Source organism: Siniperca chuatsi, linkage group LG7 (assembly GCF_020085105.1).
Source record: "Siniperca chuatsi isolate FFG_IHB_CAS linkage group LG7, ASM2008510v1, whole genome shotgun sequence".
In the NCBI taxonomy this organism is placed as follows: Eukaryota; Metazoa; Chordata; class Actinopteri; order Centrarchiformes; family Sinipercidae; genus Siniperca; species Siniperca chuatsi.
Genome location: NC_058048.1, coordinates 31461559 through 31478975, shown reverse-complemented (window position 1 = coordinate 31478975; position 17417 = coordinate 31461559). Strand labels below are relative to the sequence as shown.

Genomic DNA, 17417 nt, shown 5'->3' with positions numbered 1-17417 from the left:
TCCTCCCTTCCTCTCCTCGTCTCCTCATCTCCTCCCTTCCTGTCCTCGTCTCCTCCCTTCCTCTCCTCGTCTCCTCTTCTCCTCCCCTTGTCTCCTCCCTTCCTGTCCTCGTCTCCTCGTCTCCTCCCTTCCTGTCCTCGTCTCCTCCCTTCCTGTCCTCGTCTCCTCGTCTCCTCCCTTCCTGTCCTCGTCTCCTCCCTTCCTGTCCTCGTCTCCTCCCTTCCTGTCCTCGTCTCCTCGTCTCCTCCCTTCCTCTCCTCGTCTCCTCCCTTCCTGTCCTCGTCTCCTCGTCTCCTCCCTTCCTCTCCTCGTCTCCTCCCTTCCTGTCCTCGTCTCCTCGTCTCCTCCCTCCCTTCCTGTCTTCGTCTCCTCCCTTCCTCCCTTCCTGTCCTCGTCTCCTCGTCTCCTCCCTTCCTCTCCTCGTCTCCTCCCTTCCTGTCCTCGTCTCTTCGTCTCCTCCCTTCCTCTCCTCGTCTCCTCGTCTCCTCGTCTCCTCCCTTCCTGTCTTCGTCTCCTCCCTTCCTCCCTTCCTGTCCTCGTCTCCTCGTCTCCTCCCTTCCTCTCCTCTCTCTCCTCCCTTCCTGTCCTCGTCTCCTCGTCTCCTCCCTCCCTTCCTGTCTTCGTCTCCTCCCTTCCTCCCTTCCTGTCCTCGTCTCCTCGTCTCCTCCCTTCCTCTCCTCGTCTCCTCGTCTCCTCCCTTCCTGTCCTCGTCTCTTCGCTCTCCTCCCTTCCTCTCCTCGTCTCCTCGTCTCCTCCCTTCCTGTCTTCGTCTCCTCCCTTCCTCCCTTCCTGTCCTCGTCTCCTCGTCTCCTCCCTTCCTCTCCTCGTCTCCTCCCTTCCTCTCCTCGTCTCCTCGTCTCCTCCCTTCCTGTCCTCGTCTCCTCCCTTCCTCCCTTCCTGTCCTCGTCTCCTCGTCTCCTCCCTTCCTCTCCTCGTCTCCTCGTCTCCTCCCTTCCTGTCCTCGTCTCTTCGTCTCCTCCCTTCCTCTCCTCGTCTCCTCGTCTCCTCCCTTCCTGTCTTCGTCTCCTCCCTTCCTCCCTTCCTGTCCTCGTCTCCTCGTCTCCTCCCTTCCTCTCCTCGTCTCCTCCCTTCCTGTCCTCGTCTCCTCGTCTCCTCCCTGTTAATGTGTCACCTTGTTGGTATGTCAGTCTGTGAATTAGATTCCTAATTATTGCTGCAGTTTAACTGACCTGCTGTCAGATTACAGGTTAACTCAGCGTGTGTGTTCATGTTCTTATATCCCGGTGGGGACTCTGATCTGAATGCACACTAACCCGCGGGGACTTGTGTCACTGTGGGGACACACATTGAGGGTTAAGACTTGGTTTTAGGGTTCAGGTTACAGTCAGGGTCAGGGTCAGAGTCAGGCAGTTAGTCGTGATGGTTGAGGTTAGAGTAAGGGGCTAGCGAAAGCACTATGTCAATGACGGTCCCCACAGGGATTGTTTCACTATCCCTGTGGGGACCATCATAACCAGCTTCATTACAAACATGTTGACGTGAAAGGATTTTACCCCTCAGGTCGTCTTCTCAGGCAAATCTCAGAGTTATATTTTGATATTTTTGGTGATCTGAACCAGCATCAGATCACCATCAATTTTCTTCCAAATACTCAAACTGGGAAACTACTACACAGTACATTACAGTACTACGATGCTCTGTACTACATACTACACTGCACTGTTTACTGCAGTACTACTCAGTACTGTACAACACAGTTTACTGTAGCACACTGCACAGTGTACATACTGTGGCTAAGGTTGCTATTTTCTGTACTTTACAGTATGCTGCTATGTTTACAGCAGCCTGCAGTTACTGCATTATACTATACTGAGGTACACTGATGTACTGCAGTACTGTCCTGTACTACAATCCTGTATTACAGTACATGCAGTACTATCAGCTGACACTGAAAGCTGCTCTCTCCTGATGAACCTGAAGTACTTTTAAAGTTATGTAGCTCACTGTGTCAGGCGGGAAACACAGCAGACATGAAGAAGGGCTTTTTATTTCTGAGCGCGCGCACAGTTTACTGCTGGACTCCTTTCCGGGTTCCCCACCTGACAGAAGGAGCTCACCTTTACAGCGCTTTTACTCCGAGGACCGACGGCGTCACTCCGTCCGGCCAGCTGATTGGACGGACAGACCTCTCCCTCTCTCTGACACACACACACACACACACACACACCTGTCTGTCTGGGTGTCCCGGAGCTGCGGGTCTGAGATGCTCGAGGGTTTTTCTCTCCGCTTCAGTCCGCGGTGAGTCTCACACCGGACTCCTCCGCTCTGCATCGGGACCCTCTCACGTCTTCTGTTAGGATTTCTTTTAAAAAACAAAACAAAAACAAAAAGGTTCCTTCAGCATTTACGTGCAGAAAAAACAGCGTTTTATCAGTTTTTTCCCTCGCGGTATTTTCCGTTCTTGGAGAGTCTGCAGCGCGCTTTTACGCACCGCCTGGCGCAGCACGTGCAGCCTAAAAACGAAGATCTCAGGAATATTTCAGCGTCCTCAGTGAGTTCACGTGTGTTCATGTCGAAGCTGTAATAGAGATAATAAATGATTCATGTGCAGGTGGGCAGTTTGGACACCTGTGACGCGAGAAGGTACAGTCAGGGTCACTTTGATGTTGTTTGGAGGATTTTTTGAATGGAGTCTGGCGGGCGGCGAAAAGTGGATGAAACAGGGTGGAGAAAAGAGCGCAGGGGTGGAACAAAGTTCTTAACTCAGCATTAAAAAAATGAAAATCTATATTTTGCCCTTGTTAATAGAAATTGAAGAAACGAAATTCGGCTTTCTGTCAAAGGTAAAAATAATTATAACTGCTCGTACCAACACCGCTTCATACGTTATTGGCTCTACTGAATTCACGTTAGAGATGCAGCTTATTGCTGACTGCTTGAACTAAGAAAGTTGATAATTTCAATCCAATATATTACATTTGAATATATTGGATTTAATCTATCTTTATATATTTACTATCTTTATATATTTACTATTTTATCAATAATGTAATCTGTAAAATACATAATGTATGAAAACGATGGTTTTCCCTTAGTTTTAATCATTTTAATGTTTTTTATTTTGTGATATTGAGTGAAAATTCCCACAGTAATACAACCTGTATACATGCTGAGTTATTAGTGAGTTTTCTGTTGGGTACTGTTGGGCTAATACACTATATGGCCAAAAGTATGTGGACACCCTGTCTGGGACTGTCTTTCCTGTTTGGGGTTATTAGTTCGAATGAAGGGAAATCTAAATGTCTCTTCGCTGTTCCAACAACGCCCCCCGCGCACAAAGCGGCTCTGTAAAGAAATGCTTTTCCCAGTTTGGTGTGGAAGAACCTGACTGGTCTGCACAGAGTCCCTGACCTCTACCACATCCAACCACTTTGGGATAAACTGGAACGCCGACTGTGAGTCAGACCCGATCTCCAGCATCAGTGTCGGACCTCACTGATGCTCTGGTGTCTGAATGGGAGCAGATCCCTGCAGCAGGTCCAACATATGGAGGACAGACTGAAACCAGCAGAGTGGAGGCTGTTGGAGCAGCAGGATCAAGAACGTGGAGTCACGATCAAGTTCCACCGTCACCTCTGGGTTTAATATGAGGGTGTCCGCATACTTTTGGCCATGTAGTGTAGTAACTGTGTTTCATTTCACTTAGTTAAACGTTTGAGAGAAAGTGAGGACTTTTTTTTTTTTTAACCGTACCTTAAAATGTGAAAGTAACTGAAGTGTTGATCATCACCATATCAACACACATTCAGCTGGCACTGCCGAGAGAGCGCGCACACACACACACACACTCACACACTCACACACTCACACACTCACACACTCACACACACACACTCCCTCCCTCCCTTCTCTTCATTCACACACAAACTCTCTCTGTCTCTCTGTAGGGAATCCCTCTCCGCCTCCTCATCATCATCACCACCACCTCATGCTCCAGGACTTGGCCCTTGGCCCTGACACTGTTGACGTCTCCATGGAAACCCTGGCCTCTGTTTGGACCCGTGACCCCTGTGACCCATGTGACCTCAGCGAGAAGCGGCAAGAGCAGTCGTCTGTGTGGGGTGAGTCTAACTAACGACTAAAAAAACGAATATTAAAATGTAAATCAGTGGGGGAAGAAGAACTCACATTCTCTACTCAAGTAGAGTAACATCACTACAGTTTAGAAATACTCCATTACAAGTAAAAGTCCTGCATTCAAAACTTCAAAAGTACCAACAGCAAAATGTACTGAAAGTATCAAAAGTAAAAGTACTCGTTATGCAGAAAGGCCCCTTCTGGAGTTATATATTTGTACATAATTTATACTACTGGGTTTTTATTACTGATGCATTAATATGTAAGCAGCATTTTGATGTTGTAGCTGGTCGAGATAATTTGACCTACTTTATATACCGTCGAGCAGTTAAATGGAGATAAATGTAGTGGAGTAGAAGTAGAAAGGAGCATAAAATGGTATACTCAAGTAAAGTACAAGTACTTCAAAATTGTACTTGAGTAAATGTACTACATTCTGGGAAATACACGCCTCCTTTCAGAGAGTTAGATGTTCAGATTGATGCCACTCTCACGTTATTTAAAAAGGTCCAGTGTGGAGGATTTAGCGGCCTCTAGTGGTGAAACTGCAGTTTGCAACCATTTGAACACCGCTCGCCTCGCCCTCCCCTTCCAGGCGTAGAGGAGAAACTCGCGAAGGCCGCGAAACTCGTGAAAGACGCAAACGGCCCTCTGTAGAGCCGGTGTCTGGTTTGTCCGTTCTGGGCTACTGTAGAAACATGGCGGTGCAACATGGCGGCCTCCGTGGAAGGGGACCCGCCCTCCTCTGTAGATATAAACGGCTGATTCTAAAGTAACGAAAACACGATTCTTATTTTCAGGTGATTAAACACTGATGAAAACATACTTATAAATATTATATTCCATTTCTGCCGACAGCTGCTCCTAAATGTTCCAGACTGGACCTTTAAATTATATTTTTATACCAGTCCCACGCAAAGATGTTCTAAACCCATGGCAGACATTAAACACTTATGAAATCACTAAAATACCAAAACGCTGCCGGATAATAGGCAAAAATCCCCACTTGTATTTCCCCCCAAAGGTCTGAGCTGAGAAGTCAGTGTGACAGAGTCGCGGAGTAATGTACAGAAGGTTACAGGGGTTATGTAATGGACTATTTCTTTGCCAGGATTAGTTGCAGTACAACCAGTGGAGACTTCAGGAAGTAACCCCGTAAAACGGCAAAGTATCGTTATTACACTCAGTTTTTGTACAGATCAAACAAACGAGATACAACGTGGTAATTAGTGAGCGTTAGGTTTCTGGTAGGTGGATTTTATTACTTCTGGACGGAGCCAGGCTAACTGTTTTCCCCTGTTTCCAGTCTTTATGCTAAGCTAAGCTAACCGTGTCTTGGGTGTAGCTTCATATGAGAGTGGTATCAATACGAACATCTAACTCTCCGCAAGAAAGAAAATACGTGTCTTTCTCAAAATGTTGAACTATTCCTTTAGATAACTTCAATAACATTATAACTCATTTTATTATTAGAAGCAGCAGTTGTTGAAGTATTTTTCTACTAATATTATGTGAATCTTGGACATGTGGAGCCCAATAGCACATACAACAACATTAAGGACTTTTAAAATAGTTGCACCAACTGTAGTTAAAGCCTGGACGGGACTATAATCCAGCTGTTGTGCGTCTGAACGCAGCTTTACTTTGCTGACTGAGGTCGACTCCGTATGAAAGGAGTTTCCTTTAAATGCCACATTCAGCAGAGTGGGACTCTGCGAGGCGGCAGCTCATTTATCAAACGAAAGAGCTTCCTGGTTGTCTCCGTGAACTATGGGTAATCAAACGCTCCGGCGGGTTCCACATGAGCGATCTGTCTCGATGGAAATATCCGGAACAGTTTATATTAAGATTCATTTTTTAATTTTCTCCACGTCTCCTCGCTCAGAGCGTTCAATTGATCAAGTTGATCTGAAATGTAATCGGAGGTGGTTTCTCCTCAGAGGTCCTGAACAACTGGGCAGCAGCTGAGTGCTGAAACTCACAAGCTGTAGTTCCTCCGATGTCCACTAGATGCGGCTCCCAAAAAACGTTGACGGTACTGATGACAGCTAATTTCTAGCGGTCGAAAACAGAAGTAGTAGTTGGTAGAAGTACATTTACTCCAGTTCTATATTCAAACATTTTGAGGAACTTGTATTTTACCTGAATACTTATACTTAATGCTGCTTCCACTACATTTATCTGACAGATGTAGTTATGAGTTACTTTACAAAACTTTGATTTATTGCCATTAGAAAAAATGTTGTTAAAAAAACCATCATATAAATAAAAAGTTAGAATACATAAAATATCGTTAAAATAAGATAGAAGAAAAGAAAGCCGTAAGCTAAACCAAAGTACCATAAAGTGCCAAAGTCTTACAAGTCGAATATTTTATTAAATATAATGCTTTGTTTTCGATTAAACTATCAAAGTGTATATAAAGTAGTTAGAACTAGCTCCATCTCATCCAGCAGCAACATTAAAATGCTGCTTACACACTGAAACAGGTCCTTCTGTGTAATGAGTACTTTTAGAAAATGACGCTTCTGTAATTCGACTTGCTGAATGTAGGACTTTAACTGGAGTATTTCTACACTGTGGTATTACTGAAGTAAAGGATCTGAATACTTCTTCCATCACAGATGCTTCTAATGTGTTTTGAGAAATACTTTTTCATTACATTTTAAAAGTAACAAAGTGCTCTGCCTGTCTGTCTGCCTGCCTGCCTGCCTGCCTGCCTGCCTGCCTGCCTGCCTGCCTGTCTGCCTGCCTGTCTGCCTGCCTGCGTGTCTGTCTGCCTGCCTGCCTGCCTGCCTGCCTGCGTGTCTGCCTACCTGCGTGTCTGTCTGCCTGCCTGCCTGCCTGCGTGTCTGCGTGTCTGCCTGCGTGTCTGCCTGCCTGCCTGCCTGTCTGCGTGTCTGTCTGCCTGCGTGTCTGCCTGCCTGTCTGCCTGTCTGCCTGCTTGCGTGTCCGCGTGTCTGCCTGCCTGTCTGTCTGCCTGTCTGCCTGCCTGTCTGCCTGTCCGCGTGTCTGCCTGCGTGTCTGTCTGTCTCTCTGCCTGCCTGTCTGTCTCTCTGTCTGCCTGTCTGTCTGTCTGCCTGCCTGCCTGCCTGCCTGTCTGTCTGCCTGCCTGCCTGCCTGTCTGCCTGTTTGCGTGTCAAGAGTCTCAGTGTGTTTTTAACAGCTCTCCTCCTGCTGGTCTGATGTGGACAGAGCAGCTCTCCCCTCACCTCCAGAGAAACAAACAGGTGCTAACACTCGCACAACACCATGTCAACATCTCACTGTTTTATCTATTATTATTTTACTGCAGCAACAAGAACTACTTGCTGAGAAAAAGTTAACACTAAGTCAACTTTTCTGAGTTAGTAAATTATATGTGCAGTCACATTTTTTTATATATTTCCAGAGCAAAAAGTAATTCTGTCATCTTGACCAAAGCAAGAGGGTTTCCTCTGTCAGAATCTGTAACTGATCAGGACCCCCTAACGCGGTCAAATCCTGCTGTGTATTTGACTTTGGCATCAATATGTTTTTAAACCTTTTGCAGCTTCAGGACACTCTGGTGCAGAGGGAAGAGGAACTGGCCAGACTGCAGGAGGAGAACAACAATCTCAGAGAGTTCCTCAACTCTTCTTTTGTGAGGAACCTGGAGCAAAAGGCAAAGGTTTGTTCACTATCATAACCATTAACGTTGGGGGACTCACCACAGACAGATTAAAAATAACGGTCAGAACCAAAGCAGTAGACGTTGAGATATCCTAATTTTAAGTCCCCGGAATGGGTCAAACCCCCAAAATGCTGGATCCTACAATTTCCTTAATGCAACTGGATTTTGTGAGACCTTCACTGCTCCCTAAACACACACGTCTTTCAAACTCCTCCAGTTTTTGTAACTGAGACTTTTTGTTATAAATCTGTAGTTCCAAGCACAGCCTGAGGTATAAAGCTCTCTCCAGAGACACAGAAGACTGTGACACAACAACTGTTGACCAGTAAACTGAACTTGTGTTAAATTGGTGAAGTGCCTCTCAGAGAACACTTTCAAAGCGGCACTTCTGAGAGTAACGCACGTAAAGCATTACATTTACAAGCTATGATATAAGATTATCAAACTAAGATCACAAACATTCACTGAACCATTGCAAAATCATTGCAAAAACAATGTGATACTGTTTATTTGTTCAATTGGAAAAGTTGTCGCTAGGCAGACAACTCTCAAGTCTCAGATGTTGGCGCTTCCTAATGGACCCCAACTGCACCAACTCACCTAAATGTTCACATTTCTTTGAAAGTTACTGTTATGCCTTTAATTTGTATGTCCCTGTGATCGATGACCAATCTCAAAAAGGTTTCAAGCCTCTGCAAGTTGATTTTTGTGGAAATTAATTGAAACAAGCATCAGTCCACATCAGGTTTTCCAATTCAAAACCATAAAAAGTTTCTGTCCATCTTACAGTTGGTCTTATGAACATAACAAGGGCAGTATCAGTATGATAAAACCAGAAAGGTGTAAATATGCCATCTTGCTCTGTCCTTGCCCCCCCCCATAGAAACTAACCGCTGATGGGAGGAGGAAGCTGAAGAGAAACCTGATGTATGTTGATGATGGACCTCTTCAGAACTGCAGTCATCAGCTCCTAACATCCCAGCAGGTCAGCAAGAGAGTCTGCAGGAATCTCACTGCCGAGTTCTGCTCCGAGTCCTCAGAGACTACTTCCTCCTCAGAACCAAACCTGGACCTCTGGGTTCTACGAACGCTGGGACTGAAGGACCGAGACACCATCGATACGTCAAATGACTCCTCCTCCTCGTCTGGATACAGCCTCTGCAATTTAGTTTATGATGCTGCAGTCACGTCTTCCTCGTCCTCTGAATACACTTTCAACTCGTCTTTCAGCCCCTCAATCGCCACTTCTACACCTCCTTCTGTCCACAGCTGCTGCCAAACATCAACACATCAAACTGATTATAGGTACAGTGCTGCCGAATGCCAAGGAGCCAACTGTGGTAATCCTGCCAAGTCACCTCAGAACTGCACAACATCTCCGGGTCAACGCTCTGACTTCACTGCCACTGGACTGACCAGACAGTATGAAGCTCCTGAAGCTGTGATCAGGAGCTACAACACATTAACTGCCTTCCAATCTCCACCACTAACCGAAGAACTACCCTTCACCCAGTCACCAGACAGAGCAGAGATCTGTTCCATCACAGCCCCGAGTCGAGTCCAAACTCTGGAGGGAAACCCAGCAAAACATCCAGATTACTGGTCTCCACTGAGAGGCAGCCAAACACCATCACACGACATAATCCACTTCAGTCCATCAAGAGAAAGAGTCCCTTTCTCCCCCATCTCGTCTTCGAGTCCTGTCATGAACCAGTTATGGACACCTGTCCGTGGCGGCAGCCCGACAAGTCTGTCAGCAGGATCTCAGCTTCCTGCCACGCCTCAGACGCCTCGCAGCCGGACAGATTTGGCGTTCAGTATGTCTCTGAGCCCGTCCAGCAGCGTCAAGACCCACAGCTTCCCCCAGGGACAAGCCTTCGTTAGAAAAGACACAGATGGAAAGTGGAACTTCACCTGGGTGCCAAGACAAGGACCATAGGCAGCTTGATGGTCTTCCCTCAAAAAGGACCTCAAAAGTTCCAGATTTTGTGTTGTTGCTAACTAAACAAGCATCCCAGGCCAAACTTTTAGGACTACAAGTCCTTGTTTAACTTGTTGCTGGCTTTTTAGACTTGGGCCTTCTGGGCCTTCAATGTGGTGTTGATTATACAAGACAATGCAAGTAGCAAAACAAAGGCCTTAAAAGACCCTTGGGCAACACTTTAGGGCCAGATATTTCTTCAAACAGTTCTTGAACTCCCCTCAAAGACCTTGCCGAGATAAGGTTTGATGGGAACTTGCTCCCTCTGATAACCTGCCTTTTGTTTGTTAAAACATTATGATCCTCACATCAATAAGGATCTCATTCAGATTTTAAAAAAGCTGCGTTGCATTTTGTTGCAACGTCACTCAACTCATTAGAAAGTTTAGAATACAAGAGAAAAATGCAAACTTAAACTCTCGGACCATGAGACTAACCAGCTTGTTTTTTTTTTTTACATCTAGAGCCAAACTGTGATTGTTATGAAACATTTTAGGTGTGTAGCTAATTAGAGCCAACTTACAATGAGTGTAACATTGAACATTAACAGGACTGCCTAAAATGTTGTCTATATACTGAGGTTTTTATTTAGTTCGTCTGTGAAACTGCCACATAAAAACACCAGCAATGACCCTAGTGCCACTTTGTGTCCCTTGTTATATTAAATACAATGCAAAACGTAAAGAATCCAAAATGGTGCCACAAAGCTATAACTGCCTCAGAACAAAAACAACTGCACTAATTTTAGTGAGTTATTATCAGAAATATGAAAGTTGGTACTAAAAAGTAACTACAGATAACAAGCACTAAAAATTAGATTACAGAAAAATACAACAAATCAATGTAATGTTAAAGCTGCCACTGAATGGTTGGTTGATTTCCAGTTGAAGGACATGTAATTTGTTTAACCCTGTTTTCACTATAAATGGGGTTTTAAACACATTTTGCAACAATATTCAATTATCAAACAAGATATTACTGGAAATTTATTTCTGTAAGTTGACCAGCAATATCTTGTAGAGCACTAGCTAGTAGTAGCATGTAAGGCATCTAGCTAGCATGCCAACTAAACACATCTAAGCACTTTTGAACACAAGATAAGCATCTACTGAATTTGTGACCGACTGCAAATGACACCACAGGGCTTTTGCACTAGCATTTATCACAGGTGATAAATTCACATACTGGCACATAATTTAAGACCTCACTTGTAAAAACAACAATTTCACATGTTGTTGCTGTCCTGCGAGAACCAAGTATCTCAGAAACGTCAACTTTTCCTGAACAAAGAAACACAGCTGTGTTTTCAGCTATTAGCTTAGTATATTTGGCTTAGTAAGAAGGGGAATTTTCTAAACCTATACAGGAACCCTTTAGTTTATCTGACAAATTCAAAATCACAACTTCGAGATACACTTTGCTGTACATGGTTTTCACTGACGATATAATTTCAAACGTATTTCACGTTTCACATATAGATATATGTAGTTTTCGGAAATTTCACATCAATAAATTAACAACTTGAACAACATTAACATGAAAGTAAATCAATGTTGTGTTTTTTTGTTTCATTTAAAAAAAACAAACATGTTAAATACATGTCTGAAAACCACATACTGCTTTATCATGTGACCTAACTCACATGTGAAATGTCCAAAACATTGCAGGTGCATATGTTTCAATTCATGATATGTGAAATTATCTAAATTGTCTAAATGTGGACTCATTAGATGTGAAAAGTTGCACATATAATATTTCATGTGAAATTACGGGTTTCGCATGTGCTGTCTTATATGTCACGTGAAATTTCTGAAAATATCGTGTCTACATCGTGTAAAATGTGATTACCATGTAAATCGTAGAAAAGGTTTCAGTCCTAGTCATCTGGACGCTGTTTTCAGAATCCCATCCGGAAGTCATTCTCAATTGTGAAAAAATGGGACGGGAACTAGAAATTTAAGCTACTGTGTTACATAAGCCCCGCCCTCAGGAAGGAATCTACCTGAGTATCTGTTGATTAGCTAGTTTCACCTGAAACTGACCTAATTGTTTCCATGATGGCCCAGTAATCAGTAATCAGGCCTATTGTTTTCTGGCTGCACCTCCCTCATCACTGTTAAGAGGGGTTCTCTTTTTTTCTGTTCAAAGAGGGGTTCTCTTTTTTTCACAAAAATGGCTTCCTTGACACCCCGTTCAAACCAACTCTTCTCTCTACTTAAGTAGTGAACAGGGTGTCAAGGAAGCCATTTTTGTGAAAAAAAGAGAACCCCTCTTTGAACAGAAATGGTGGTCTGAGATTCAATCTGCCCAAAGTTTACCACAGTGTATTATCACCTTGGTCAAGCCAATCACATGCTAATCAGGCACTTAACAGTGGTGAGGTAGATGCAGCCAGAAAACAATAGGCCTGATTACTGATTACTGGGCCATCATGGAAACAATTAGGTCAGTTTCAGGTGAAACTAGCTATTAACAGATACTCAGGTAGACTCCTTCCTGAGGGCGGGGCTTATGTAACACAGAGTAGCTTAAATTTCTAGTTCCCGTTCCATTTTTTCACAATTGAGAATGACTTCCGGATGGGAGCCGAAACGTCTTGATTCTGAAAACAGTGTCCAGACGACTACGACAGAAACCTTTTCTACGATAGAACACTCCTGGACGAACGAGGGACTACACCGTATTACCATGTAAAATGTGCTTCATGTCAAAACATCTGAAGGTCACATGTGCCTACACGTGAAAGCATCTTTGACACATGAAGAATTTCAGTTTTTGTTGTTGAACTTGGTGCAAAACATCGCTGCCAGAAATGTTGGCGTGCCTCGGCCCTGTCACAGATATTTGCTCATCTGCTGCGGCTCTTGAAGCGACAATACAAAGTCAGAATGTGAAGGAGCTGATTTTTCTGTTTTTCATGTTTCGTGTCGACGGCTTGGTGAGGTTTTAAATCACTCCGACAGGCTGTTTGTGTGCTGTAATATTTTATATGAATATGTACAGAATGTAATGAGAAAACTGTAACTGACTGCAAACTGTGGACTAACAGAAAAACTGATTCACAGACATGTCTGAGTCGTCTGTTTATTGTACAACCTGCACCCGTCCTAGTGAAACCTCACATCTCCAGTCAGACACGAAGAATCAACCAGTGGTGTACGTCGCTAAGTACTTTTACTCAAGTCCTGTACTGAAGTACAAATTTGAGGTACTTGTACGTTACTTGAGTCTTTTCATGTCACTTTCTACTTCCACTCCGCCACATCTCAGAGGGAAATGTACTTTTTACTTCACTACATTTATCTGACAGCTTTAGTTACAAATTAAGATTTTTACACACAAAGCATATGAAGAGTTTATAGAATCTGATGTTTTGCTTAAAAAATTAAACTCTCAACAGTTTATACAAGTTCAGCTGAAACGATTAGTCGATTAATCTAAAACTATTTTGATGTTTGAAGTCATTTTTCCTGTAAATCACTTCCTGGCTGCAGCTTCTCAGATGTGCAGATCTGCTGCTTTTCCTCTGAACGACTGTAATAACTGTAATGTTTGTTAATAACGTCGAGCTTTGGACTGTCGGTCGGACACGACGTCGCGGTGAAGGCGTCACTTTGGGCTCTGGGTCATCGTGACGGCGTTTCTCACCGTTTTCACCGGTTTTCCAAACTGATCGATGGATCGACGGAGAAAGGAATCGGCAGATGGATCCAGAATGAAAAGCATCATCAGCTGCAGTCCGATACAAACCGGTTCAACATGAGCTCCAGCTCCACCAGCTGCAGCAGCAACATCCTGCTTTACATTAATGCACGAGGAATAATAACCTGATGATAGAATATATAACAGCACAGCAGCCACAGGGACGCTGCACTGCTTTAATGCTTTAAGGGCTTTTTCCTGATCACACTCTCACACTTTCACTGCAGCAGAGTGTTTTCAGTGTGTGTCAGTGCTTTTACTGCAGTAAAGGATCTGAGTGCTTCCTGCTCCTCTGGAAACAACAGCGTGACCAGGTGGAAACCTATATATGGCTGGACTGTATGGTGGTCTATCTGCTATATTATTACCCGCACAGTCAGTGATCGTGTCGATAATGTGAATTCCTGGATATTAAACGTTTATCTAGAATTTTCGGTAGTGTCCCAGTAATATTTGTTCTTAAATTGTACTGAAGCAGAATATCACATAAGCTACGTTTGAGAGGGAGAGAGAGAAGCCAATGCTAGCTGCTAAGCTAAAGAACCGTAGCTAGCAAAAATGAATAGCGTGTAAACTGTGGGATCAGCGAGAAAGTCGTTAAAAGGAGGAGAGAGCTATGAGTGCTTGAGCAGAACTGGTGTACTTTTAAATGTATAGCAGATAGTCACTGAAGAATCGAACTAAATTAACTGCGATGAGCTAGAGCAGCAAAAATATGCTACCAGTAAAACACAAACACCAGTGACCGGAAATGAGACAATTCGCTTACCGCAGCACGTCAGCACGCTCAGGGTCCGCCAAGACTCACCAGACCACGCCTGAATGACAGAGTTTCATTCCCTCATGGTGAATATCAGGTTTTGTACTGTCTCTGTGTGCAATACTGTGACGCATTGGCAAAATATGTACTGGTTATTGATTTCTCATGAAGTGGGGTGTGTGTTTGTGCTTGTGGGTACTGAACGGACCCAGTGGGGCATGGACCACATCCTGCTTCGCCCTTATCCCACTAGCGCTAGCCGGCTCATGGAATCTAGAGTTACGGTACGTAACTAACATTCGCGCTTATTCATTTGTAAGGGGAAAGGCCAATGGGCCTTGCTTCCAATTTTGCCCTGCGGCCCGAAAAGCGTTTTCCCCGTAGGCCGCCATTATAAAAGAGATGTCTGTAAAACTGTTGACAGGTCGCCTCGAACTGCGTACAAGGTCAATTATGACTCTATTATGAATTTTTGATCCATGGAGGTTTTATATTCAGTGGGATAAAAGGGCAACAAGCAGCAGCAGGCCTGCAGATACAGTATTGTACGTCTAATACAGAATGTATGGTTTGGCCAGAAAGCACCGTTACATTATATTAGCTATGTTGTAGACATAGAAAGGCAATGTAGTAAGATGCAGTTGCTTCAACTTCAATTAAGCTTCATTCTCATTAGGCTTCATGTTCTTCATTCATTCATAAAACTTACAAGCCAATCACTTTCTAACTCTGCTCCCATTGGCCCCACCCCTGCTTGTGCATCATTTTATAAACGTTTCCCCAAAATGCGGCCTGACATATTTGGTATCTTTGGAAACATTAGGAGTTAAAAAGTAGTTCAGAGTGTTGGAAAACAGCAGAGGAGCTACCAGAGGCTGTGACAGGTTACAGGCCGAAAGTATGTGGACGGCTTAACGGTGTGACTCCACGTTCATGAACCTGCTGCTCCAACAGCCTCCACTCTGCTGGTTTCAGTCTGTCCTCCACATGTTGGACCTGCTGCAGGGATTTGCTCCCATTCAGACACCAGAGCATCAGTGAGGTCCGACAGTGATGTTGGTTATCAGGCTCACAGTCATCGTCATCATGATCGTCCATACTGTAATTTCATTGGTCTATTCTGTACACACAACATCTATTTCCTGTCTGTCCGTCCGCGGAGAGGGATCCCTCCTCTGTAGCTCTTCCTCAAGTTTCTTTCATTTTTCCCCATTAAAAGTTTTTTGGGGTTTTTTCCTGATCTGTCTAAGGACAGAGGGTGCCGTATGCTGTACAGATTAAAGCCCCTTGAGTAAATAAAATGTACTTGACACAGTCGGCGTTCCAGTTCAACCCAAAGGTGTTTGACGTGGTTGAGGTCAGGGCTCTGTGCAGACCGGTCAAGTTCTTCCACATCAAACTGGGAAAAGCATTTGTTTATGGAGCCGACTTTGGGCGTTGTCGTGTTGTCATGTCACACTGGAAAAATAAACATTTTGTGCGGCAGAAATATTTTTTCCTGCTTTCTTATCTTGTTAATTATCTCCTGACACCTCAGATTTACCTTGCGACCACTTGTGGTGGTCCCCCATCTCCAGGTCTAAAATATTGTTTACTTATAGCATTAAGATTTCCCTCCATTGAACTAATTAGCCTAAACCAACCCAGGAAAAACAGACCTAGACTGAAAGTATATCTAACTTTGAGGACAGGAAAGGATTGTCCGCATACTTTTGGCCATATAGTGTACTTTTTAATGACCCCTACACCCCATCTGTGTGTCATGAGGCAGCATTTGAAAACCAGTATTTTATAAAATGAGCACACTGTCTTTTAGAATTTTGTTCAGATCTGTTTCTCTTCAACTTGTCTGAGTTTTTTTTACATGAAAAAACGTCAGAGTTTCCCACCAGAAGTGTCAGATTCGGGGCTGACTGAGTAAAACAGGACTTGTTAAAGTTTTCTCTCTGCGGTGCAGTTTGACAGCCTCTCAGTCTTTAGCTCAGTTACCAGTTAAACCAGTCTGACCATCCTCCTCCTCGCCCTCAGCTCACTCTCTTCTCAGGAACAAAAGGAGGCCAGCAGCTCCCTGGAGACGCCCCCCCACCACCTCCTCCTCCACCCTGATCCGCCCCCCACAGGTAACGATGGTGGGGTTTCTTCTCCCTGTAGATTCCCAACACAGGGTCCCGGCCCGGCCCCGAGTCCCCTGAGAGCGAGCCGGGGTCGAGGGAAAGTTGGGAGCGAGATGTGTCCGTGGAGGGCCGACCAAGTGGTCTCTCTCTAATGACAAGGTAAGACCTGCTGCAGATGTCCAACAGATTGGAGGCTGTTTCAGGGCAGGGAGGCCCCGGAGTCTGGCAGGAATGTGAAAGGAGGGCCGCTCCGGATCACAGGCTCTGTTGTTGTCTGTGGGCCAGGGAAGGGGGTCATTAAAGAGGCCGGCCGGCTGAAACTCAATCCGCCCCGGCTGATAGGGGGAACGGCCTCACCGCCACCTTCTCGCAGAACACGACAGCTTGGCTCACCTCAAAACACACCAGATAATGAGTCGACACATCTCACACAGGTGATTTCTCAACTTGTTTCAGCTTTGCCTCGACAGTTTCCTGAAGGAAGCCGGAGCTGAGGTTTCAGAATCACCTGCAGTCAAAGAAATACTTCACGACTGTGCGTCAGAGCAGCGATTGGACCCAAATCACACTTTTCGCTTAAGAACTTAATCTCAACGCATCTCCACTTGTTTCCAACTTGGAATTTCCTCTGGTTTTGGAAAATATGGCGTATTTATTTCAAAATAATATCACCTGAATTTAACGTATAACTCTGGTGATATTTTATATTATTCTCATTGTCATTAAATCCCAAGAAAAGACCAAAAGAAAAATATATATATTGAGGCCACGTTTTCCTACATAGAGTGCTCGAAATGCTTTTCACAAGATACAATTCGTTCCCGTGTTCTGAAAAAGTTTTCGCACTAATTAATAATAAAATAAGTTTATAAGTTTGGCCGTGCACAAGTCCAGCCGCCACCTGCTTAAGGCACTTGTCCGTGATGATAGCTAGATGCTAATTACGCTTTCACTTTAACTTGGGGACGAGTCATTCAGACATGTTGACAACACTTGCTTTGCAAGGGATTATTATTGTAAGGCAATTAACGAGGATATTGAGAGTTTGTGGATTATATCGTCGGCAATATGATGAATGGAAAGGCTCTGGACTTCATGGTTACCGGTGGA

At 44.3% G+C, this 17417-nt stretch overlaps 1 protein-coding gene across 2 annotated transcripts; it reads left to right on the top strand.

Annotated features, from left to right (window-relative positions):
* Positions 1 to 1978: 1978 nt before the first annotated feature.
* gmnc (geminin coiled-coil domain containing) lies at positions 1979 to 11659 on the top strand. 2 transcript variants are annotated; one of them, XM_044203049.1, is made up of 5 exons: positions 1979 to 2259; positions 3909 to 4082; positions 7243 to 7328; positions 7631 to 7747; positions 8634 to 11659. In XM_044203049.1, the coding sequence occupies exons 1-5, from the start codon at positions 1992 to 1994 to the stop codon at positions 9687 to 9689; spliced, it is 1701 nt and encodes a 566-aa protein (XP_044058984.1). In that variant the 5' UTR covers positions 1979 to 1991; the 3' UTR covers positions 9690 to 11659. The 2 variants fall into 2 exon arrangements, with proteins under 2 accessions (XP_044058984.1, XP_044058985.1); XM_044203050.1 differs by having other exon boundaries at positions 2250 to 2512.
* The last annotated feature ends 5758 nt before the right edge of the window (positions 11660 to 17417 follow it).

Bases quoted from the DNA above. Each gene is read 5' to 3' on its own strand.
- gmnc (XM_044203049.1), top strand. From the start codon at position 1,992: ATGAAGAAGGGCTTTTTATTTCTGAGCGCGCGCACAGTTTACTGCTGG. The intron at 4,083-7,242 runs GTGAGTCTAACT...TTGCGTGTCAAG, and splicing joins AGAGCAGTCGTCTGTGTGGG to AGTCTCAGTGTGTTTTTAAC. The intron at 7,748-8,633 runs GTTTGTTCACTA...CCCCCCCCATAG, and splicing joins ACCTGGAGCAAAAGGCAAAG to AAACTAACCGCTGATGGGAG.